The sequence below is a fragment of the Glycine max genome, chromosome 3, assembly GCF_000004515.6.
Source record: "Glycine max cultivar Williams 82 chromosome 3, Glycine_max_v4.0, whole genome shotgun sequence".
Taxonomy (NCBI): domain Eukaryota; kingdom Viridiplantae; phylum Streptophyta; class Magnoliopsida; order Fabales; family Fabaceae; genus Glycine; species Glycine max.
In genome coordinates this window covers 1,813,930-1,840,920 of record NC_016090.4, presented here as the reverse complement: position 1 = coordinate 1,840,920, position 26,991 = coordinate 1,813,930, and the positions used below count along the sequence as shown (strand labels likewise).

The window sequence follows — 26,991 nt, the reverse complement described above, 5'->3', positions numbered from 1 at the left end:
AATGTAAGCATATGCTGACTGGTCCATTTTAATCATAGGCCAATGTGAACTATTCCGTTTAATCACAGGGTTAAGCAAACTGATATAATTCAAGCTTAGTTAATGAAGACAACTACTGTAAGAACAAATATAGTAGCAGTGATTGTAGTGATAGTAATGACAATGAAAAAAATGATAAGAAAAATAGCAAAAATGGGAAGAATAGTTTATACTGTGAGAAGGTTTGGAATTATAATTTTAAACAGTAAATATTTTTTTATGGAAAAAACAGTAAATGTTAAGAAATGGGAAATGTTACTTTAAAATTATATAAGAGTTTTATGAAATTAATCTTTAAAAGTTAAAATCTTCATTTAAATTCTCAAAAACAATTTTTAAACCTTATTATTATATTATAATAATTTCGAGTTTTGAAACGAGATTGGGATTTCAGTCCCAAACTATATGAAAGTATAAGATATGTAAGTATTATAAACTATATGAAAGTATTATTACTGCAAACCTTGTTCCAATATGAAAGTATTATATATAGTTTTCTTACCAAACTATACTATTACAGAGACATTGAGTAGTTTACAGTAACATTGGACTATAACATATGTAGTTTTCTTACCAAACTACTAGTTCATATACCTTCTTTTGTGATAAAAAAAATAGAGCATAATTCAATATACATTTGATCACACATGGATGCTGATGGAAGATAGGCTTAAGAGTTATAACTGTTAACAAGTTTGAATATAATATAATTTTCTGAGTTCAATAATCACATTCTAACTTGCCAATTGATGCTCAGAACTACAAGTGTAATTCTCACCCACCTCTATTTTGTGAATAGAAGTAGAACAAAACCTCCCAAAGAAATATTCCAATTTATATTGAGTTGTTGATCGTGTAGCCATCCTTGCAAACAATTTGTACCACACATGGGTTGCAGCTTAACACCTATGTTGGGAATTGTCAAGCAAAAGAAATGTTCAAGCTTGCATGGTTTGTTATTTTTCAATCATAATAGTAGCAGGTTTGATATCTCTTCATCATTTGAAAAATTTGTAACAGGAGATAGTGTGGCAGAAGAGTAAGGATATCTATCTTCCCAAAGTCTTGGAGGGCAATTAGGCCTTTGTTCTGGATTTTATGTCATGATCCTGACATGTAAGTGTATCGTGTTTGAGCTCCAATTATAAGCTCAACAAGCTTTGCTGTAACATACATTGGAAAAACAGATCAGATGCTTAAAGTAGTCTATCAAGCTGAAATGATGATGACAAGAAAGTAAGGCACTAAAAGGGAAACAAAGCAAACAAATAAGTATGAAGCTCACCTGTGAGAAATCCCATGACAGGTATAGGTTCCAAAACTTTCTCAGTGCTTTCAAGTCTTTGCCTAAAACATTTTAAAAAAATTTAGAATAATTTTTTCTCCAACTTAGAAGGAGCACGTTGCAAAAAATGAAGCATTAAAAATGTTAAAGAAATGGAAAAAATGAGAACACAATTTAAATCATTGCTACCTAGTATACTTGCTGAAAAATGGATCTCTCATTAGGTAGAGAACAAATAGCAGCTTTCGACGTTTAACCTGAAGCAAAACTAATTAAGCATTAACTTTTCAGTGGGTAGAACATTACTAGAAAATAAGACAGTTCAGAATGCAGTATTAATGGCCAAGATTTAATGCAGAAGACCATTAAGACCCGTGCATCTTATGTGGTATGGTTTTCTGTCTAAAAGAAACACAAACCTCATCCTTTTCTGGGGCAGACAGATGAAACATTCGCTCCTTCCCACCAGCCACAGGCGATGTCATCAGTGAAAGAATACTGTTTCCTATGCAATCGATAGCCAGTGAAAGAAACCAAGGGGTCCATGACCGAATACCATATTTTCGAATAAATAAAACATAAATAAGTGGTCTACTAATAAATAGAACTTCTCCAATCAAAAACAGAGCCCCACGAAGACCCCTTTCGGACAATATGGTGAGAAGTGTTGGTCTATCTACACTTGAAGCTGTAGGAATGCAGGGGGAAACAAATATTAGTTGAATATCTCATGCATTATAATGGTTTACACTTGCTAACTAATGCTAAAAATATCTATAGAACAGGTTACTTGTAGGCTCCATAGTTGCTTGTTGGTGTTCAACCCTGCGTAACCACACTGAATCTGATCCCTTCACTTTTTCTCCAAATCTAACTAGAGCAGATAGTGCTCTTCCTTCCAGATTCATTGGGTTTGCACCAAGATTGTTTTTCATATAACCAGGCCTATGATGCACATCGGGCTTTAAGCCTATATGATGTTGCGAGGTAAAACTATCTGAATGCTCCTCATCATTAGGAGTTTCCCCTCCTTGTAGCAGCATCTTATATCCACTCTTCCGAAACAAAGATAACCGAACCAGTACCCTGATTTAGAGTGACTCAAGATAATGAGATAAACAGATAAATGACTACAGATATAAATAATGACAGACTGAGGATATTACGAAGAGCCTTATGCTAAATTACATTATTCTGCTTACTTGGTTGCTTCAGTAACAGCAAGGAAATTCCATTTCTTATCATCACCATAGTATTGCTGTGCCACAACTTCAACTAATGTTTCCAAATCCTTTAATGCAGATAAGCATAATGGATAAGGAAACGAATAAGGCTTGACAGAGCCTGTAATATTTTGCTTAGGAGCTGTATCAATTATATGTTCATTGAGAGCTGTGATGATTCCCAGAATGGTTGTTACTGCATGAAATCATAGATCTTCTCAGCAAGGCACAAATTTCTATATCATAAGCCAAATATAGTAGTAGAAAAATAATTAAAGAAATAGCGAGGGCAATTAAAAGTTGTTAAATTTTAAAGAAAATATAGGTAAACTAGAAGAATGTTAACATGACTTTTGAAATTTGCAACAGGTAAACTAGGTTAGGGATACACATGGCTTTGCAAAGTAAATTTATTTTAATTAGCTAGTTAGTATTTTCAAGATCAACATGAACAAGTAATTGGACATCAAAGCTTCTACTCTGGCCGAAAATAACAATGAAACTCAAAAGATGTAGCCCAAAGTTATAAAAAATTCACAATACCTGCTTCAGGTCCAATCTCTGATTCAGAAAACCGTTCAGGAAGAAGCCATGTCAATCCCTGTCCACATTTTCAACCCCTCAATAAGATAACTATTCACAAACACTCTACAACAAAATATGCTTCAACACAATGCCTCCATAGACTTGAACAACCAGAAAACAACAATCATAGCAAAACAGGCTGTTTAATTTATTTTCTAACATCACTTTCACTAAATATATTTTTACTAACAGCCACAAAAATTCCAAATTTTTAGATTTTACAAATGAAACAACGAAATCATGATCATGAGTGAAAAAAGTAAAACAAAATAGCACCTAATGCAACAACTATAGCCAACTTATAAACCCACGAAATTCTTATCAGAATCACCATTTTCCCCAGAATTTTGTGTGCTGTTATAAATGTCACAATTAGTAAGTAGTAGCAAACAACACAAAGACCTGACCTAATTCAAAAATTCCCTTTGGCTAAAAATTTCAACAATGGAATGATTACATTAAATTTAACAAAAAACAATATTGTCAAATTGATAATCCAAAATGGAACCTTACATTGGCCAAAGACTCCATGGAGTGCACAAACTCTTTGTTCTGCCTCACCCATCTCTTATAAGCCTCCATAGCTTCAGAAACTCAACGAATTTTCCAAAAGCACGAAACCCAACCAAAATCTGAAGGTATTGGAAGCGACCCAGTTGGCCAACATGTAATCTTTCGACACAAATTGCCTAAAATAAGGATGGGTTCAAATTTTCAAACAGAAAAAAAAAAATCAATCAGAAAAGAGAAAACGAGGAATCGATGGGATACGATAACGTGGGTATTTTGGGGAATTCAATGATTTTGATCTTAACCGTTGATCTGTACACATTCTTTCTTGTAAACCGTTGGATGAGAGTATTTTACTCTTAAGAAAATGGACGGTTGAGATTTGGTGATGAGCATTGATGGTGCGGTTAAGTTTGTGCTATATATATGTTGGTTTCTGTGGTTGCGTAAGAATAAAAAGTGACGGCTTTTGAAGTTTGATTCTGAAGAGGGAAGAGGTTGTGCTGCTTCTCTCTTCCTCTCTCCTCTTTAGCTTGTTTCTCTCTCTGGGGTTTTGGGGGTTCTGTGGAAACGTTGTGAAACATGCAGCTGACACTTGAATTCGGGTAGTTCTATGCTGTATCTGTTAAAAGTCACTGCTTGTTATGTTTCTTCGTAAAGTTTAATTTTTATTTTTCATAAAAAAACAACTTTTTTAAATGGCGAGATTGATAAATGTGATGGTTTTCTCCGAGATTGATAAAACTGTAATTTTTTTATAATTTTTGGTGATTGGTCTTTTTGACTATCTGAGAATGTGAATATTAATATTGGGTGAAATTTTAGCACTTCAAATGTTACTAATGTTTGTTAATCCTATTTACTTGATCTCTCATGTGATCTGATTTCCTTTTATTCCTTGGCATTGTTCTTTGATTGTGTTGATTATATGGTGCGGTATTTGGATTACATATATTCATGTATAACTGGTTAATTTGCATAGGGGTATGCTCAGAAAGATTTTGTTATGTATAAAAGGAATTTTATGGAGGATATTTCTGATCAAACAAACAACTGGAGCCTTAATGATAGAGCTATGTTTTAGGTGGGGGTAAATTTTTTCCGTTTTGATGTAACAAAGGGAGCCTAATAGAAGTGATCATTCTGCGTATGTTTTGGAAACATTTATGGTTTCCGACATTTTTTTTATGGTTTCCGACATAATATGGAAAGCAAGTTCTAATAAGTAAGAGTTCCTTCTGAAAAGTCACAATCTTGAAAGATATAAGCAAAGATGATTCCGGATATTGAATTGATGTTCCTCATTCAGTTTACCAATTTTTTGTTAATAAAGCTACAAGGAAACATTTTTTGTTCAGGTTTCTAGTTATTCTGTATAACCTTAGGCATCGCTACAGTGATTCCTTTAGGCCATAAGAGGTCTAATACCGTGAGAGATTAAGTAAAGCTGTTTTGACTGGTAGTGTTTGGTTACTTTCATCTTGGGTGTATTTGAGATGAAAATTTTAGAAATTGGTGTGGGTTGCACATCTATACACTACTTTAATTCAAATCTTTCATCTCTTGTCACTTTAACACCCCTTTCATTCCTTTAAACCAAACATACCCTAAAAGTAAAGAAATTGATAGTGCTAAATCGGCAGAGGGAAAGGTCAGGAAAGATTCTCCCTCTTTTGTTAATGTTTAACTATTTTTAGGATTGATTTTTGAGATTTGGAGATTTCTTGTTTCTCATTTGATGCAAATACCATGTTGAAGACCCTAGGAGACTTTTGCTGTTCAACTCATGTATATTTTTAGAAGCTTATATACATTACAAGCCTGGTCTTTAGGGCTAAATATTTTTTTGTGTACTGACTGTCTGCCATTCACCACGATTTATAGTCGTTAGATTAATCTATATTGTTCAAGCTTATAGTAGCCTTGCTTCATCAGATTTTGCACTCTAGAGGTCGCGATGAATGGTGATGCAGGTGAGGTGCTGATGTTGGTGGCCTAGAGAGAGTTGGAATTGCATTTACTTTAGCAGGTGGAGAAGATCATAGGTTACAAATTCTGAAGCAAGAAGCTTCTAGAAGAAGTCCTTACTCCTTCATCGATGAACTCATAAGAAAAGCCCTCAAATGAAAGAGGAGTGAAGGCTTCTTCTAGAAGCCACTTGTTTTGGAATTTGTATCGTATTATATTCTCCACTTGTTCAATGAAATTCAATTCCAACTCTCTCTCCTTTGCACTATCTGCGAAGGAGAGTTGGGATTGCATTTTCTTGAGCATGTAGAGAAGATCACATACTACAAATTCCGAAGCAAGAGGCTTGTAGAAGAAGTCCTCACTCATTCCTCCTTCATTGATGAACTCAAGGAACTTGCAAGAAACACCCTCCCTCAATGAAGGAGGACTGAAGGCTTCTTCTAGAAGCTACTTGTCTTGGAATTTGTATTGTATTATATTCTCAACTTGCTCAATGAAATTCAATTTCAAGTCTCCTTTGCTGGCAGTGACAGAGAGTTGGAATTGCATTTTCTTGACCATGTGGAGAAGATCATAGGCTATAAATTCAAAACAAGAGGCTTCTAGAAGAAGTCCTCACTTACTCCACCTTCATCGACGAACTCAAGGTACTCATGAGAAACGCCTTTGATGAAGGAGGAGTGAATGGTTCTTCTAGAAGTCACTTGTTCCAGATTTCGTATCCTATTATATTCTCCACTTTCTCGACCAAATGCAATTCCACTTGCTCTCCTGTGCACCTCCAGCACTCGTTTGTTGTGGCCTCCATTGTTTCCTTTGCCACAATGCCCCTTCCCCCTAGGGACTGAGTAGAATGCTTCATCGACACCATCACCCAAGAGGATTATTCCGGGGCATGGTGGATTGGTTAAGGTGCCCAAGGTCCTTGTTGACATCATTGAGTCCATTGCTGACACTTTTTACATCGATGTCAATTTCATCCTTTAAAAACTATGGGTGGGTGATGGTGGCATTTGTGGCAGTGGTGGTTAGTGATGAAGAGACAATGGAGGAACAGCTGGAGATTGGTCGAAGAAGAAGGTGAGATCTGCGGAGGGCAAGTCTATAATAAGCCTGTAATAGATTAATCTAACGATTGTAAATTGTGATGCATGGTGAATCTCCTATGATGGTGGTCCACCTTACAATCTGTCATAATATGTATTTGAGGTTAGACTCTTAGTTTTTGTCTTATTTGTTAAAATGGTTGAGACATACAGAGGGGGATTGGAACTTCTTTGTGATTCCAAGAAGATTCATAATGTCAATATTGAGCAACACAATGGAGAAGACAAGGTACTATATAACTCAAATATTATTGAACAATAATAAGGAACATGCTTAACATTCTTATAAAGTTGTCTTCATTCTTTCTGAGTTAATCATGAAAGATTTGCTTGCTTGGGTACGAACCAACTTGATTAAGGAGAGGCCTGAAATGTTCATGAAAGGAAATACTGTGTAAGTTTTATAATCTGAATACATTTGGATTAAGCATTGATAATAGGAAGGAAGATCTTCTAAAGCTAGCTTGTTTATGAAGAGAGCAAGGGTATGTTTACCATTGATTTAATCTGAAGTGTATTGTAATCTTAACCAGGTAAATGGTTTAATGTGAATATGCTGTTGCTCACTTTAAAGGAGTCTTTTCCTGTGTAGTAATTAGTTAGGTTCCTCATTAGCACACAGAACAGGCATTTAATTGGACAGGAGGAGAAATTGAGGACAAAGAAATATTTTTGCTTAAGCTAATTTAAGATTACCTATGATATTATGGTGCTAATTAATATTTTGGTTGCATGCGATTTGTTGTGGAGGAGACCTGGAGTTCTTGTCCTTGTGAATGATTGTGATTGGGAGCTAAGTGGTCAGCTCAACACATCACTGGAAGACAAAGATGTGGTGGTTTTTATATCAACCCTGCATGGTGGTTAGGGCATAGTAGTGTTACCATTGTTTTTATGAAGTCATGGTGAACTATGATAATTAAACAATGTGGCTATGAAATGAATGAATCTAGTTAATAGCCTAGTATGCAAGGTGCTCTTCACAGTCTTTAATTCTACCGAAATCAAATTTGGTTATTAAAATTTACGGATTTTGGCAAGGATGTGATACTTGTCTAACAAAGTAACATTTACTTGTTTGATCCAACGGAACTTGGATGATGATGTATGTATCTTTGGTTATGGCGTTGTATACCACTGTAAGGTCTGATCCATGATTTGCTTCACTAATGAGTTAAGAATCTTTGACCTTTGCTCAAATTATTAGCTCCAAGAAAATTAGGATGATGAATATCTTAACGGTATAATTTGGTTTAAGGATTTTTTTTACTCGTAATTGTAAAAGTATTATTATAATGTTTTCAACTTGTTTCTTGCTTTTCATGAAATGGTGTAACTAGCAATAAAAGTGAAAGAAAATGTATTTCGTTAAACTGAACGGTTGCAATTCTTTTACGATAAAATAATATATGCCTTAAAACTTAACAGGATAAGGTTACAAGGTCATCCGATCATAAACTATTTTTTTTTTTTAGATCATAAACTGTTATGAACGGCAAAATTGCTATTTTTTAAGATTACTATCTTTAAAATTATACTAAAAATGAGTTTTTATTAGTTGAAAATATATAATATAAAAAAATTAAACTCAATTCAGTAACCCAACTTTCACAAAGTTTGGAATCGGTTACATTTTTTTTTTACATTCAAATTCATTTTGAATGTGTGGATCTAAGATATTGTATTTTGAGCTCCTCCAATAACTGTGTTTATACTTTATACTCAATACACATAACTTAAGTACTTTCATGATTTCATCCCTTCCAGAAACTGTTTATTTATCAGTTTTTTTTTTCAATTTTAAAGATTTCAACTTTCCAACCTCTAGGTGAAATGAATACTTAAATTATGCAATACGTTTTTTGTCAGCTATACAATGCTTTACACTGAATAAAATATTTGAATTTTGAAAAAGATATGCAAGGTATTGTCTGTAAAAAATTTCCGATATTTTTACCTACCATGACTTTTAAAATTGTTATAACAGTAAATTTATTATACATAATTTGTAGTTAGATGACTTTTTTTTAAAAATAAAATTGAACATAGCTTAGTCGGTAATAAATTAGTTGTTTTAATAACCATAATAGATAGATTCGTTAATTTAAAAGAAAAATATATATTTGATTAAAATCATGTCATTAACTGTTACAGAGAATATGTTTATGGGTGAACTTTTTTTTTTATCCAAATGCCTTAAATAGCTTAAAAAGTGATAATTACTTTGACATAATTATGTTAAACAAACTTTTCAACAAGGGTTTGATGTTGTTGGAGAATGAGTTTAGAGTTTATATATGAGTCAACTCACATAAGATAAGTTGTTAACTCGTTGGCAGGTCCAAGTGTCGAATCCACAGAAACTTTGTATTTATATTGATGTAAACTCAATGTACAAGTAAGAGATAAAGAAATAAAATAATAGATAAAGAAAGATAAGATAAAGATGTGAAAAAAAGATAAAAGATATAAAGATAAAATATTTAAATTAAAAGATGATAAAAAAAATAGAAGATAAAGAAAGGTAAGATAAGAAAAATAAAAGATAAGATGAAGATAAAGAAAGATAAATTCAAGATATGATAATGTTGGGACCTAACTTGTCTTATTTGCCTAAGATGTATTATTGTATATTTTTGTGAATTTTTCCTACTCACATCTATTAATCTCAACCCGGATCCTACATGATGAAGAGCCTAATTTATGTATTCTCTTTCACAAATCCCTTTGTAAAGATGAAACCATAAAAAATATAAAGATGTATGCAGAAACACAACAAAGTTACTCTATCCCTAGCAATGCAATGTTGAGATGTCATTTTCTAATTCTTTAGACATTACTATTTCCCAATGAATAACCCTAAAACTAATGTATGTAAGACTTTCCTTGTATTTCTATTAAGGATTACCGTCTCCCGAGAGACTAATCCCTAAAGATGATACAAGAATGAATGATATATGATTAAAATAAGAAAGGATAATAGGAAAGAAAACACCTAATTGCATAGATAGATATGAAACATTACAATACATCTGTTGGTTTTTTAGGCCTGTCAGGTCCTAACTAAAGGGGATTTAGCTTCTCATTGTCATGAGAAGTTTTACACTGTATGTGATTGATGTGAATGGAAGAAGATGATGGATGACTAGTAACAAAAAAAGGAGGAATGACTAAAGAGAGGGTTTCCCTCAAGGGATAGACCTTGTGTCACGCTGACTTCACACTGGCTTTCGCGCTAAGCACACCTTTGGGCTTCTTCGTGGACCTTTTTCGCGTTAAGCGTGTATTGCGTGCTGAGCGAGAATGCGCGCTGAGCCTATCTTGCGCGCTAAGCGGACTTTCCAATTCTTTCAATTTTTCTTCAAGGCTTTTTCTTTCCGTTTTTGCATCAATTTTTCCTCTAAAACACTTGAAACCTTCTTCTTTTGAATTTTGCTAATAAAAAATAGCAAAGATGTTAATTTCTTCATTATTTCATTAAAAACAATAATAAAGTAAAAAAATTACACCCCCTTATTAATCTAAATTGACTATCAAATTAGCTTATATTTCACCGTTATCATAAGTAAACTCATAAATTCATAAGAATTAACGAGTTAACTCGAGAGTTTGATAATCATACTTTTTAATCTACCACTTCCTACACAAGATTGATTTAGGTTTTAATTCATCTAGCCTGTCTTATCATCTACATAAACATCATATTTAGTTTGCTTTAATAACTAGTAAAGTAAAAATGTTAATTAATACATGACAAATTTATTATACTATTGTTTTTCTTTTAATTTATATAAAATGAATTTGAGAGATAATAGAACACTCTTATTATGCAACTTGGATTTCAAAATGGATAGAAATTAGAATTATTGTTAATTGTAAAAAGCCAAAATTAAAAGATTTATTTTCGTTCTTAAGTAGATTTTACACTTGTATGTTGTGTGGATTTATTTTTATATTTGTAACTAATTTTTAGAATGTGTACATGAATAAAATTAAGATTTTTTTAATTAGATCAAAATTTAGGATAATTTATCTAGAAATTTTTATTTTTGATTATTATTTTAGTTTTAAATAAACATCAATAAAAAAATATATTTTGTTTGAATATAATAATAATAGTTTAAACTACTATGTTAAATTTAAAAATTAAAAATAATATATAGTATCGTGAAATAATAATAATAATAATAATAATAATAATAATAATAATGTAAAGCATACATTAATCAATTCTTCTTATAAATTTAAGGTAATTTATTTAAAAATTACAAGTTATCATTAATATATTATTTGTTTTTTAGTATATTTGATACTAATTTAATATCATCAAGACTCATAAGTTGTATTTCAATTACTATTTTTTAAATACTACCATGGACCTTTTCCATGACATCAATGTGCATCATTTCAATGTGAAATTTTAACATTCACCCAGAAAGAAGATGATATATTTATTTATACGCAAAGAGCTAGCAACCGAGACCATATCCACAAGTATGGCAAAAGTGCTTAGAAACTTAGGTCTTTTAAATATGACAAGAGTTAGATCCCTCACTTTGCGAATAAAACAACACCTGTAAATAGAAGAATTGCCCTTAATTGTGTTAAAGCCCCCCTTGGTTACAGAATCAAGACATAGGCGAGATGTTGTAGACCAAACTCAATTGCGCTAATAACATACTATAGTTTTTTTCATGGAAAATCGAACATTTTAACATGTCATCTTTACTTGAAAAGTTTAAAACAAAAAAGGAAGAATGTTGATAAGAAATTATCCAACTCATAATATGAAAAGAATATTCGTGAAACAAATTAGGCTAACCTCAGCAATATTTTTGGGGGGTTACATAAGAAAGCTCGCTGTGCCAATAATTAAATAAAAAACATATAGGGAATGACTTGTGTTGGCAGCCCAACAAAGAAAAAAGATGCTTTATCAAATTTAAGCTAAAAAATAATGTGAACCAAAAAGGAATACAATGACATATTATTCATGAATGGAGGCCATCAAACCTAGTTGCCCCTTTTGAGTCTCTCCAGTTCTTCTTCAGCCTCATGTAACTGGCGCTGTAGTGCTGATACTTTACGCTCTAACCGTTCAACCGGGTCTCCTTTACCACATAAGCCTTGATATGGTGATGTAAAATGTCTTGAAAATGCTTTCAGAGCTTCAATCCCAGTAACCTATCAATTTATACTAGATAATTTAAAGGCTAATAATACAAACAAGCAGGGACTAACGGATGAAAGAAAAGCAACTACTCACACGGTTTCAGTGGTTTTACAAATAACCACAAGGGTTTTTACCACCACCGCAATGCAAACATGAAATTTTGTAATTATATATGTAGTAAACATGTATGCATCTGCTGAATATGGAGAATACAACTAACCTCCTCTGGGAGCAATGGCAGCTTGGTAATGTTAAAGTCATCATACAACATGTAAAACTGGTCCAGATATTTCTGTTGCATTTTCATCCTTGCTTTAAGTAACTTGGATTCAACATCTACAAGGATGAATGGATTAGAAGACAATAATATGATACAGAAAGAAATAATAATAATAAAAAAAATATTTAAGATATCAAAGGACATGACAAGCATGTTAGTTACCTTCATCATCAAAGATAACTTGATTGATGATGATATTGTGAGTGTCAATTTCAAACTTTGTAAGCTCCTGAACCAATCTTTCTGTTTCATACAGAGAAAGGAATTCAGGAATGCACACACAGACAAAGGTTGTCATGTCCTGTAAATAAAGAAATACAACAATTTAGTTATTGAAAGGGGATTGGTAACTAGTACAATAGAAAATAAAATCAAGCGCATAAATATACAGGAATAAAATTCAAAGACAGCACAATAAATAATACATACATCTTAATTGATCGTACTAAATTATCAAATAAAGGGAACATAAACAATAACAACAAATGAGTAGGACAAATCTAGAATTCAAGTTAAAAAACAACAAACATGAGAGTATTATAAGAATAACTGAGGAAAGTAAGCCCATTCTTTTGATCAAAATTATACGGAGATATTGCTTTTATGCAGGAAAGGACCTTCTTAGCCATTGAAATTGATCAAATCCAAACCCTAGTAGAAAAATGCTTCAACTGACCTTAATTTTTTAAGGTCCTCTTACATATATTTATTTTTCAAAGGTTAATACCATCTAACAACTGAAAAAAACAGTTGTTGAGAAAATATACCTAAATATTGTAATTTGAAAATAAACAAGTTAATTTTTAGAATTTTTTGTTGTTTCAAATTTTTAGGATATTATTTAGATAAAGATATGTATATTATTCTTGTCATTTAGATTATGTATGTTATCACTTTGATTTTAAGATTAGGATAATGTTAGTATTTGAATTATGTTACACTTATGAATAAAAGTTTATTAAGCTCCTCTACATAACATATCTTCTTTTCCAAAAAAAAATCTACAAAAAAACCAACAACAGTTTTAGTGTGAATAAATATAATACTCCCTCAGGACCTAATGAAGGACACTTTTTTTTTTTTTTGTAGAAAAAGGATTGTTTTTTTAAATGTCATTAGAAGAATTAAATGACATTAACCAACTTTCTTGATCCCCGTGTAAATTAGTTAAATTTGATTATATTTAGGTCCAGGGGGAGTATTTCATTACAAGTATAAAATCCATGTCATCTAGGGTTTTAAATTAATAATATGTCAAAACAAGATATGTGCAACTAGCTATATGTTCAACATTTTTAGATCCTAACCTTGATAGTTTCTAAGAACTACAAGGTCAAATTCTTTCATGAATATACAAATTACAGTCTAAGGTTGTAAAAATAATAAATAAAAACTACAGATAATAGATCTAGAAGAATATAGGCCACAATTTAGTGAAGGAAAAACAAGAAATCATCATTTTTAAAACAATAACAAACAGAAATTAAATGTAATTCTTACAGGATCTTTGAATTGCTTATTAACTTGTTCAATTACATCCTTCATGCCTTCAAGCCTCCCAAGGATTTGATCATCCCCAAAATCGTCACCCATGCCAAACATGCGAGTCATCTGTGGTTAAAGTTCAAAATGGCTTCCAATTACACAATAGATATTGAAACAAAACGCATCATCTCATGAATAATCAAAGAAGTTTGTTCCAAGTTAGGTACATAAATAGTTATGTTACAAGAATAATATTTGACTATTATGTTAGCCTATACAGTGCACAGGATACATATTTATTTTTATATAATTAAAATTAGTAATAAATATTTTTTAAAATATATAAATTGTATTTTAGATTTACAATGAACTATTTAAATTGAAAAAAATGGTTAAAAAAATAAAGTATGCAGATGAAGATAAAAGGAGGTTAGTTTGAGATAGTCGAGAGAAATTATTTTACTAGTAGAAGTGTGTGAAATACATCCAAATGAGAGGAGAGAGAATATTGAGAATATCTAATTGAAAGAGTGAGGAGAGTGAGAGTCCCACTCTCATGTATTATAACATAATGTATAATATATGAGTAGATCGGTGGATGTTATACAAAAGGAACAAAACAATTGATTTTTCATGCAGAAACTATTTAAACTATTAAATGCATACATTGGTAACCACAACTACAAGAGTTCATTTCCATTTTTCAACATTGAATGCGATGAGTAGTGGTAATATACAAATTACTTCCAGAGGCATCAAATGACAATCATTTAATTGAATATGAAGAATGCAACTATCACACAAGACTGATCAGTAGTTTTTGACAAAATCAAATAGGTCTCCAGTGATTCAATTCTAAAACAATGGACAACAGACGTCCACACTTCCCATCTCGAATCAAAGCACAAAGAAAGACAAAAAATAGTTATTTAGAGTGGGATCACTACACATACAGGACCAGAATACATCTCTTTTGTATGGAATGAGACATCTGGGAGGAAAATCAAGGAATGGAAAGCAGTGATGGAAGTTGAAACTGAAACAGTAGGACCTCCAAATGAAATGAGGATTTGTTTCTATACTTGGATCTACTAGCCAAAGAACCATCTAATGAACGGGGGCAGGGGGGGGGGGGGGGGGGGGGATCTGATGGAAGATCAAGATCATGGTATTAAATAAGTCTTCTATGTATGTTAACAAGAGATGAGAGATGTTATGGTTATACTGCACTGATTCCAGAATCCAGATCCACTATGAGGGAATGTATTAAAAAAAATTTGAAGATTATAGTCCATCGAAATTCTGAAACTAAGCCTAGTTAACTTTAAACTATCTTATGATGCAAAAAATTTCATTCCTAAGTTCATACCTGATTAAACAAACCACCAAATTTATTTTTCAAAGACATCACTTTTGCAAGGCCCTTTTCTAAAACCGATGGGAATTGCAATAGTCTGAGTGTATGGCCAGTGGGAGCAGTATCAAAGACAATAACAGAATAATCCATTGTCTGAACCAATCTGCAAAATTTTTATAGATCAAAGCACACAGTTAATAAAAGATAAAACTAAGTTGAAAAGTGACATTTCAATGAAAAATGAAAAATGGCAGCACCACATACTTGGTTAACAGATTTCTTAATGAGCCAACCATGGTTAAGCATGTTTTGCAAATCAATAAATAAATAAAAAATAAAAAAATCCACATAGCTTAGTTGATACAAATTACACTTCCAACTTTAGATTTTGAGATTACCACATATTGATGCCGTTTTAAAAAGCAAATAGGCTCACCCTTTTCTTGTATACAAATCAACAGTCACCCTAAGAAGTTTTTATATTTGCTTTGACCTTAGACCAATAATCAAGTATGAACTATGAAGGTAACATACACGTGATGGGAGTGATGCCATCTCATGAAGAATATGCCTACAGAATACTGTAGTTTTAACTTATGAATCTGTAAGAACTCAGCACTTGCTATTGCTAGACAGAATTTTAGAAGGATTTTTCAGAAACCAACAGTAAAACCTCAACAATGTCTAAACTCTAAAGGCTCCCGGTACCAGGCTATCTCTGAAAACATATCTCCACAAATTTACACAGACGACAAAATTGAAAATAAATCTTTCCTTTTGCTTACCCACCTCAAGTGACATAAGGATCCTGAAGAAACAGCGTAAGAACTACGACCTAAATCAGGACATTCACTATATCACTGGCAGAGGTGACAACCAAATAGGTCACCACGAGGACAGGTATCTAAAGAAAAGCAAGTTTCTTGCAACAAATTAGAAACATACACAAACACAAATTGTGCAGTTCACATGAAAAATATACAACTAAACACAACAATCTTTCCCCTTTTATCCAAGTCCCTATTTTCAGGATTCAGATCTCAAAATCTGTTTCCCCAAGGGTTTTCTGAAATCATGATAATATGTTCATACCTTCACGTATCATACACTCTATCAACACTTATAATTTCCCTCTACCTCTCCCTTCTTATCACATCATATTTACACCTTTCTCTCTTCTTTCCCTTTATCTTTCTAGGCGGTAATTAGGGTAGTGGCATCCATTGATAATTTTTCTTTTCAAAAAACTCTCTTAACAATTCTGATTGATTAATTAAATACAATAATCACCGATCCATAATCAACCATCATTCCTCTTTGCTCACCTCAAACCCAAACCAATCCACTGATCTGGTCACAAACATTAATAATTACACACACCCAAAACAAGTTAAGCAAGATTGAATTGTCACAGTTATAGCTTCCACGTTTCTAAAGCAAAATTGACACTTTTTTCCCCTTTATAACAGGCTTCCAAGCATGCACTACATACAATCACCAGTCCATATAAACCAACCATCCGTCATTCCCCTTTCTCTCTCGCACACCTCAAACATAAATTGACCAGCTTACTAATCTTTTTTTTTTGGTGAATAAAAGTTTCGGGGGAGTTGAGTTCTAGGGGCTCACCAGGGTAAAACTCAAGGCTCAAAGAATACTTACAGATTACTCACCAACTGGACCAACCTTTGTTGGTTTCAGCTTACTAATCTTATCACAAACATTACACAGGAATCAAAAACAAGTTGAGCAAGATTGAATTGTCAGTTGTCACAGTATTATTCTTACTTCAACATCTCAGCAAAGCTCATGGCCTCGTCAATCCCGGGAATCGCGCCGGCGAGCTCAGAGAACAAGGTGTCCATCCCATCAGCGCCGCCCATGTCTTCATGCTCAACAGTAGGATCCACCTCCTACAATAAGACATCACAACATGCAATAACAACAACAAGACATCAAAACAATTGAATGGAAAAACAAAGCAAAGCAATCCTTAAAAGTGAGGGTTTTTTAAAAATTTTTTATAGGCAAATGTTAGTTGTTAGTTTTCTTGTTAGCGGAAGGATTCGAATCGAACCGGGCACCCTAAAAAAAGTTGGAAAGTGGAAGAGTAGTACCATGGCGTAGAGATTGGAGAAGCCATTGACGAGGGTGGGGGTTTTGGTGAAACGCTGCTGGAAGGCGTCGCTGAGGTTGTGGGCGGGGTCGGTGGAGATGATGAGGACGGAGGAGCGAACGGTGGCGAGGAGAATGGATAGGATTGAACTGCATGTCGTTTTGCCGACGCCGCCTTTGCCACCAACGAAGACCCACTTCAGAGTCTCCTGTTCCAGAACGTTCTGCACCGTTCCCTCCACTTGATCTCCCATTATTCCCCCTTCTCTCTCTGATTAATCAATGAATTAATCACAAAACCTAATTGCGCGGATTCAGATACACAGCACAGCACAACACAACACAATCACCACGCAAAAACCCTTTATTAATTCACCGAAAAGAAAAGAAGACTTTGCAGAACCACGATGAGATGAGTGACGCTGGTTTCTTCCTTCTTCTTCTTTTGCTGTGGATGTGTTTCTCCTAGGATTTCAATTTTCAATAACCTGCGAATTTGGGTTTTGATTTTATTTGATGTTTTCTCAGGAATCCAAATCTTGATCTCATCAATTACTCAAATAAATATACTGTTTTTGTTCCTCGTTTATTTGTTATCAAATCAGTTAACTTTCCTTTTTCATCTTAAAATAAATAAATTGTGAGCAATTTAGTGTCCAGACAAAAAATGTATGAGTCAAATTATTATTTAAGTTTCATTATTATTATCACTATTTATTATGATAATGAAGAGTATATTAAAAGATGTGTTGGAAATATCAATAATTTTTTATATTTAAAAATTAAATTAAATTAGAATTACTACTCCTTCTCCTTGGTTCAAATTAGGTACTCAAATCTTAAGATAAAATGATAACAAATCTAAAAATACGAAAAATGATATGAAAAAGATTTAGAAAAACACTTATTCCTTATAATTTATCCTCTTTTATCTTTATTTTAAATCTCAGTATTTTTTTAAATGATAATAGTTAAAATAATCTCATATTACATTTTATTTTTTTATAAAAATCATGATATTCCTTGAACAAAAGTCGATGACTAATCTCTATAATGTTAACAATCATTTAATGGATTAATATCTTATATTTATTTCATAATATTTGTTGGAATGATGAAACTAGTGATCATATTTTGAGGACAAAGTTATATACCAATCATGTTACATTAAGTTGATAACCTTATACACTCCATATATTCCTATATAAGACTTAATTATCTAAATCATTAAAATTAACAAAAGTAATTAATTTAATTGATAATAATAAATTTATTTTAAATTTATAATATTTTTTTCAAAACTATCGTTTTCATTAGTATTTCTTTTTTTCTACTTGTTTGCCAAGTCATTATCTTTCTTCTTTTAACGAAGGAGTCTAAAAATAATTACTACAAGGAGTATTATAGAATTTATAAAAAAAAATAATTTTAAATTTGGATCTTATAAATAGAAACTAGGAGAGTCAAATTTATATAATTCATTGTAAGTCTAAAATATAATTTATATATTCAAATATAATTTGTGTATGATATTTATAATTAAACTAAATTATAATTTTAGTCCTTCTTTAAATCTTGATTTGTAATTTTTGTTCTCCTATATTTTTTCGCTTTAGTCTTGACAATTTAGAAAATTCACAATTTTTGTGTAATTATCAATTTTGCATATGTTATATTTTTTTATTTTGGTCTAGTTGAATCCCAAAATCTAACATATTTATTTAAGATGTAATCAATAAAAAAATTTAATTAATTAAAATATATAATAAAATAAATGTATGCAAAATTAAGAATTTGATCAAAATTTTAAGTTTTTTAAAATATCAAGCCTAAAATTGCAAAAAAGGAGGATAAAATAATATATTAAGAAATAATGAGTGACTAAAATTATAATTTAGTGTTATAATTATGATATTAATTGTATATTGAAAATATTTTTTATAAATTTTAATTATATAAAATAAATATTTTATCTTGTACACGTACAATGTTCAACTTAAAATATTAGCTAATTTAAAAGTTAGAGTTTGATTTTTAATTGGTTGATTATGAAAAAAAATTACATTGATAATATATGAAAATTAATTTTTAAATTTTAATTTATTTTTTTATGAAAAAAAATATTTATCAAGATTGAGTAGAAGAAAACACGTTCGCCCTTTTCAAATATTTTTCTTGAATTGCAAAAAATTTAGAAATTGAATAAAGATAAAATGGAGTTTGAAGTTTTAATTTAAGTACTAACGAAACCGTTTGTGTTTTTTGGGGTCGATGTTTAGAAACTAGAGCAATACTACATCCTTCTATTCTATCCTCTTAAATTTCCCGTTATGGTAAATATTAAATAAAAAATAAATATATTTAATGTTTTGGCAGTATAAAATACATTTAAAACTTACTAGCTATGAAAGATAATAGGATGATTTGTTGAAACTTGTAGTAAGAGGATTTAGAGTTATTCAAGAAACTATATCAACATTTTAGGTGTTATTAAATTTATTAAATAATATTTTTTTATATGTAGGAACTAAAAACAGGAATTACCAACAACTCAACCAACTAGATCCCTTACATAATTTTATTAACTAATATAACAATACATTGTAATATATTTTTTTATTTTAATTGAAATTAAATTTATTAAGTTTTGCAATTAATTATAATTAAGAGTAAAAATAAGAAACATCGCTAGACAGAGGCCTATGGTCACACCTATGTTAGGCTCGACCAAGCTAGCTAGGTTTTAAAAAAATAATTTTAAATCCAGACAATAAAAAACAAACTTGTTATGAAGCTGAGATACTAATTAAAAACATAAGTTAAGCCTTCTATTTATAATTATACTTAGTCACTAAAATTTCCTAAATTTCAAGTCTCCCCCATATGAACATTTTTTTTCTTCAAATTTTGTTTCACAAAGTTTTTAAAGTTATTCATATTCTTAATTTTGATTTTCTAAACCAATAAAGTTATCATTCCTTCCGAATATACACTTAATTTTGATGTGGGTTGGACATGACCCTAAATAAAATATGCCTAAATTAACCTCAAAATGTAACACAATATATCTTAGTATAAATAGTGAAGGAAACCTTAAGATTATATTTGATAAAACTAGCTTATAAGTTATAAGCTAAGGGCGGGATATTATCTAATTTAACTGAAAGTATTTGGTAAGATTAGTTGATAAATTAACTAATAAATATCAAATGATGTAAATAATATATTCAATTGTGTGTAGGGTTTAGTTAACAAAAAAGATATTTTTGCTTTGATGAATTGAATCGATAAAATAAAAAACATGCAAGGACACAAATTAGAGAAAAAAAATAATTTAGTAAATAATTGTAAAATTTATATGATCCAAAATAATTTCTAACTTTTAAGGATGGTGTAGTGATGATAATTGATGAGTTTATTGTCGTGTACATGTAGGAATGTAAAATTAAATATTAGGATTTTTTTAGATGGCAAACAAAAAATATAAAATAGTTTTTAAATTGAATAAAAATGATAAATTGAATTTCAAATAAAATAATAAGAATAAAATTAAGAAGATGAAAAAACTAATAACTTGTAAGATAGTTTATTTTTCATAAGCTACTTTAAATAGTTTATCAAAATAAATTACTTAAAATAATTTAAAAAATAAGTTACTCAAATAAGTTTGTATAGTAAATAAACTTATTTAGATCAAAAGAATTTATAAGTTAATCAAAAGAGTTTATAAGTTCTAAAAGACAATACCAAACATAGCCCACCAAGCATAGGGTGCAAGCTAAGTTTCTCAAGGAAAAATGTCATCAATATATAACGTCGAAAATGGAAATAAACCCATCGTCACCCATTATAAAACTCGTGTGTATATAAGACGTTTTCTATCTTCTGAACCCAATCAATCCTTGTATATATCTAGATATATGAACCAAATTTCCAACATAAAGTTTATTGTTAACTCATTGACAAGTATATCAAATTGTTACAAGTAATAAAGTAAAACGGAAGTTCGAGTGTCGAGTCCACATAGACTTTGTTTATACTTAGATTGGTACAAACCTAATTTTCAAGCAAAAGATAAAGAATTGAAAGTGGAAAGTTAAAGGGAAAAGTAGAAGATAAATTCAAAATTTAAATGTGTTAGGACCTAACATATCTAATGACCTTTGATGCAATGTTAAGGTGTTTCGGTGTATTTTTTTTTTTTTTGCTTCCTACTTCTTTTATAAGTCTAAGGTAGCTTAAAATTCACGTGACCTCATACTAAGTGAACCTTCTCGGCTTAGCGAGTATGACAATGTGATCACGCGCTGAGCACGGCAGCATATGGGCTTAGTGAGTATGGCGACAATCACGCACTTAGTCTAAGGTAGCTTAAAATTCACACGATCTCGCGTTACGTGGACCTTCTCGGCTTAACGAGTATGACGGGCAATCACGCGAGGAGACATGCTAAGCTTGAGCTGATCCCTGAGCGAGAAGACACGCTAGTCTATTTTGCACGTTAAACTAGTTGTCTCAAACTTCAACTTTTTCTTTACGTTTTTGTATCAATTTTCCTCCAAAACACTTATTCTTCTTTTGAATCTTATTGGTCAAAAATTAACATAATATTAAATTTCTCATTATTTCATTAAAAAAACATTAAAATAAACAAATTATAATTAATTTTAGTCAAAATTGACTATCAATTAAACCTAAATTTTTCTGTTATCACTTGTATTTTTGGTTTATTTTGTTTATTTGATACTTCTATAACCTTGATGTGGGTTGAACATTCCCTAAAAGATATAATTGCCAGGAAGGAAAGAATATGTGAAAAATAAAGTGGATGGAAACAAGGAGGGATCGAGTAGTTTGTCATGCCTGTACGCTAATATTTGGTTTTAATTGGCCATCTTTGATTGGTTGATAAAAAAAGAAGAAGACGGAAACAAGGAAGATGAATGAAAATAAAAGAGAAACAGATAAAAATAAAGAGAATAATAATATGTGAATATGAGAAATTATTTTTTATCCAGAACTCTACATCAGTCATGCCGCCGCCCACTGATTGATCAAAATCAATATGACTCACGTAATGATTCTGGATCAAGAAATAACATTCCTAAATCTCTCAATCATATTCCTCTTTTACTAAAGTTCAAAATAGGTCATTAAAATTGGCCTAAAATATAACATCAAAAATCAAAATATAACCATAAGGCAGTCAATTATCTTCATGTAAAGAGGGATATGGATAACTTAACCTGCTAAAAGGGAAGGTTAACGTGGCAAGATAACTCATGTTTCGCAGGAAAATTTAGTGTCCCCGGTATGTATCAACGAAAGCGGAAATAAACACATGCATGAACCCATATAAAACTCGGGCGTATTCAATGGAGGTTTCCATCTTTTGAACCCAAACTAGTGAAAAATACTAAGAGTATGTTTGGATGGAAGAAATAAAAATTTTGAGAAATTTTAAATTATAAAAAATTTAAATATTTTAATTGAAATTCTTTTATTTTCAAAATTTTATGTTTGAATAAAAAAAGTTAAAATTATGAGGGTGAAAAAAAATGAATGAAAAAAAAAAAAATAGGATTGATGTGTTAGTTATACGTGTTCTTTTATACTCAGACTCGATCGGTGTTCCACCACAATCTCATAGGGTATTTCTTGAAGAAAACTGTAGAAGAATTTCAATTTCTCACCTTTTAAAAAGAAATTGAAATTTGAGATTTTTAGTGGTTTAAAATTCTGTTTTAAAATTCTAAAATTTTAAATTCTTTAAAAAAAATATCTAAACAATAAATTTTAAATTACAAAATTTAAATTCTCTTGATAAATTACTTTCTTCAATTAAAATTCTATTTTCAAACATGTTCTAAAAGTATTTTGAGCCACATGCATGAATAAAACCAAAACAAATATTGTTTTTAACGAAAAGAAACTGCACAAAGTCATAATGAAACTTCTCGTGATTTCTGTCAAATAGACGAGTTTGTTTTTTTACTTTATGAGCGGTGATAATTATTTATAAACACTCCCTCAAAGTCATAAACATTTCTCATTTCTTTTATATTTTTTTATCACATTATATCACCAATCATTTATTCCTATGGATCATTTTTCTTTCTTTATTTAACTACCATATAACCAATAAAACACTTAAAACACGTGTATTCGTGGGGACTTTTACTGTTCTTTCTCGTACTAATTAAATCTAACATATACATCCTTGTATCAAGGTATATTAACCAATTTTTCAACATCATATCAAGCTTGTATTTCTGTTTTTTTTATATATATAAATCTTTCTCTTATACTTGTTTCTTTGTAACAAAAACATTAATTAATTAGCAACACATTTAATACATTCTTTATTTGGTTTTTTTAACAGCTTTATTTGAAACTTGTTAAGACTCATAACATGCATGGTGCGAGTTTCACTTCTTTTTTAAGTAATTAAGTATACCACTCTTTTTTTTTTGTAATTCATAGTAAATTTCAGCAAATAACAAAAAATTCTATTAAAAAGAATATATAGTTAAAATTTGTGTAGTAATTCTCTCAACTCTCAAGGTCAAGGGATTCATACGTAGACCAAATATATTTATCAAGATAGACTCAACGGCCAAGATCCATAACTTCCTCAGTCCTCAGCCACAAAACATATAAGCTTAGTTTTATTGCATATAAAACAAAATAAAGACTTGCAAGAGAAAATTCGTAAATAGACGAGTATATTCAAAACTTCCATGGCCATATATATGAAAATTGTTTCTTGACAATGAAAGTTTGGAAGTTTGTTCTTCAAGCTTTTCATCAACCGCAATATTTACCAATTTTGTCAACATTAGACCATCATTTAACCATTCACACTTTACCGTTCCAAGTTTCATCGCTAGTGAGACAAATCAAGAACATCTAGCCGCTAACGAAATCGTAACGTTAATTGATATATATAGTAGTATAAATCTACCGAAAGATTCATAACGTTATTATTTTTTTTCTTCTGAATTTTATAACGTTACAAAGATTAGCAGCCTCTCTCGATAAAACTTATTTGATACCAATATCATGGTTAATAAAAAATATTTTTTTTCTAAAGTATATTAAGTATATGCTAATTACTTCTAGACCAACAGTTATGAAATTAAAAAAGAACAAAACTTAATTATTATACTTTTTTTGGTATAGATCAAAATGATCCCCAGGCCTCAAGAAGGCAATTCCAGATAGACTATAGCATATAAACCATATAATTTTTCTACACAATTTATTTATACAAAAAGGGAAAAAAATTGTTATTATAGACATGGTTCCAATTTAATGTTGATTTTGAGAAGATATAAACAAGAATCAAGTTTATGTGTTGATTTTGAGAAGATGTATACAAGAGTCAAGAAAGGAACAAAGTTAAAAAAAGGTTATGACAAGAAAGGATATATTAATATTCCTCTTACATGGATATGCAAATCGATTTTTCCTTATATAAAAAACCCTTAATTTCTAGGTAGAAGTAAGGGTGTAACCTCGATAACAAGGCCAGGGAAGACATCATCAGGGTCATGGATATGAGGGTTGTTCTCAACTATAAAAGGGTCACCACACTTGTCACTGATTGTGTGAAGCGTCTCACCTTCTCCAACAACATAGATTTCCTCGCACGGCCGTGACAAGAGTTGGTTGTTGGCATGACTTGGAAGCATCATGATGGAGCTTCCTTTGAACATGCTAAGGAGCACGAGTGCCACGAGAACAAAGGCACAGTACCATGAAGCTGCATCAGCTATGGCCTTTGAAGAAGTTAGGGTTAGTCCCTTTCTAGGGTAATTTGAAGCCATCATCATTTTGAGAGAGAGAGAAAAAGATGGTATGGGAGAGAAGAGAGAGCTTGTAAATGGAAGTTATTACAAAAAAAAGAAAGGTGGGGGCGTGAGGGGTGATTGACAGGGTCAGTTTTGGCGGTTATATTAGAAGAAGGGATGCTGGCAGAATAAAAGGAGCAAAGTGATGTTACGTGAATCATTTTCTCCCTTTTGGGCCATAAACTAGTACTTTTTCTTATAATATTCCGTTTTGTCTTAGAAATTTCTTTTGGGTTTTCACTTTTCAAAGTCATTGGAATTATTATTTTTTATTGATAAAACCATTGGAATTATATATCGTAGGTGTCCCCAAATTCGCTCATGACGTGTAGGGAAATCTAGTATCTACGGAACATCTAAAAATGGCCGAGGAATCATGCACTATGAGTAGACATGGTAAAGAAAATTCGTACCCGTGGATACTCGCCCGAATTCGTTTTAACTTTGATGGGTAATATCCGAGTTGACCGAGTATGGGTTCGAGTTCGAGTTTTTCCCGATAACCAAAAGTCGGATACGGGTATGGCTATGAGATTACTAGACCTGTCTCGACCCTGAACCCAAACCTGCCCCGCCACTTAAAATCTTTAGAATTTTGCATAATTTAATCAAAAGACACATAATTTTTATTACTAGTTAATTTTATTTTAAAATTTTTACATAATTTAATATTATTTTCTTAACTATTTATGTAGGCACACGCGTTATAATAAATTTATTGATATATAAGTAGTTAAAAATAAATGTTTAACAATCAATTTATTTTTTTTTAAAATCAAATTTTTAATATTTTTTTTATAATTTTTTTTTCCTAAATGGTGTGTGGAACGGGGTTGGGATACCCGATACCCGACAGGTACGGGGATAGGACAATAAATTCAAACCCGTCGAATATCGGGCACGGATATGGGGATATGTTGAGGAGTCGGGGTAAGGGATTGAGGAGACAATACCCCTACCCGACCCGCCCCATTGCCATGTCTAGCTATGAGAGCCTATATATTACCAATTGACCACATATAATATTCATATAGATGTTAAAAGAAAATTGACGAATAATATATTAAACATTAATTAGTAGGTAAGTGTTATAAATTTTTTATACTTCCAAAAAACATCAATTTGATACACTTATAAAATAGTGAGATAAATGAACGTTGTAAATCACTTGCACGGCGGCTTGAGAGTCATAAGTTTTGTGAATATTTGGCTTAATTTATTTTGAAGAAATAATCCTTTATTTTTTATTTTTGAAAATTATTTTAAGAAATAAAAATATATATATATATATATATATATATATATATATATATATATATATATTGTTTGTCATTCAATTACAAACCTGAACATAAATTTGTTGATTTTGATTAAATACCTTAGAAGTAATATGAATATAGTAATTTATGAATAATTCATAGTGCAAAGCACTTAATGCATAGAAATTAAATTCCAAAAATTAATTACAAGATTTAAAGAATAAATAAACAAAATTTTAAAAGTGATGTTTTTTAAATATGAGCTTTCATTTATTGGCAGTTGTAGTGAGTAGTTGGTCAATGACTGAGGGATCATACATGTAGAATGATAGGATTAAAAAAAAAAATAGCCCAAAAGCAAATATATAGGATTAAAAAAACAAAATATCGCAATGATATGCATGTTGAAAATTCAGCCGAGACAGGCTTAATTTGGATTGGCTGGTGTTGGTTCATGGCTTAATGATTACTTAAACCTTGGTCATGCATGTTCAGTGAAAAAAAACTTGAAAGTTAGGAAGTTGATCTAGATCGGAGGTGTTATACACATATTTCCGAACATGAAACTAGAAACAATGCTAACCCATGATAAAATCAGACACACACTTGCTCATTAATTGTTAACAATATTAATATAACAAAGAGAGATACTTGATCAAAGGAAAATGGTCCCAAAGGGCCAACAAAAATACAGACCCCAATCAAATAAAGAGGAAAATCGATCATATGCAGTAGTATATTTTTCCAATT

At 31.0% G+C, this 26,991-nt stretch overlaps 3 protein-coding genes across 5 annotated transcripts; 1 reads left to right on the top strand and 2 right to left on the bottom strand.

Annotated features, from left to right (window-relative positions):
* Positions 1-709: 709 nt before the first annotated feature.
* On the bottom strand, positions 710-3,910 carry LOC100793724 (peroxisome biogenesis protein 16). Its single transcript, XM_003521359.4, has 8 exons — positions 3,646-3,910; positions 3,091-3,148; positions 2,527-2,743; positions 2,115-2,410; positions 1,744-2,012; positions 1,514-1,581; positions 1,325-1,386; positions 710-1,202 (listed from the first exon to the last, which is right to left on the bottom strand). The coding sequence occupies exons 1-8, from the start codon at positions 3,712-3,714 to the stop codon at positions 1,141-1,143; spliced, it is 1,101 nt and encodes a 366-aa protein (XP_003521407.1). The 5' UTR covers positions 3,715-3,910; the 3' UTR covers positions 710-1,140.
* On the top strand, positions 3,903-7,683 carry LOC100790551 (ubiquitin-related modifier 1 homolog 2). 3 transcript variants are annotated; one of them, XM_041014330.1, is made up of 4 exons: positions 3,903-4,247; positions 6,873-6,948; positions 7,031-7,113; positions 7,470-7,683. In XM_041014330.1, exons 1-4 carry the CDS (start codon positions 4,225-4,227, stop codon positions 7,585-7,587), a joined length of 300 nt encoding a protein of 99 aa, XP_040870264.1. In that variant the 5' UTR covers positions 3,903-4,224; the 3' UTR covers positions 7,588-7,683. The 3 variants fall into 3 exon arrangements, 1 of the variants encoding a protein (XP_040870264.1); XR_005890867.1 differs by lacking the exon at positions 7,031-7,113 and having other exon boundaries at positions 4,058-6,948; positions 7,473-7,683; XR_005890868.1 differs by lacking the exon at positions 7,031-7,113 and having other exon boundaries at positions 4,058-6,948.
* A 3,835-nt stretch (positions 7,684-11,518) lies between these two features.
* On the bottom strand, positions 11,519-17,748 carry LOC100788968 (ATPase GET3A). Its single transcript, XM_003521350.5, has 7 exons — positions 17,132-17,748; positions 16,803-16,927; positions 15,027-15,177; positions 13,673-13,783; positions 12,335-12,473; positions 12,113-12,228; positions 11,519-11,903 (listed from the first exon to the last, which is right to left on the bottom strand). The coding sequence occupies exons 1-7, from the start codon at positions 17,381-17,383 to the stop codon at positions 11,733-11,735; spliced, it is 1,065 nt and encodes a 354-aa protein (XP_003521398.1). The 5' UTR covers positions 17,384-17,748; the 3' UTR covers positions 11,519-11,732.
* Between the last annotated feature and the right edge of the window lie 9,243 nt (positions 17,749-26,991).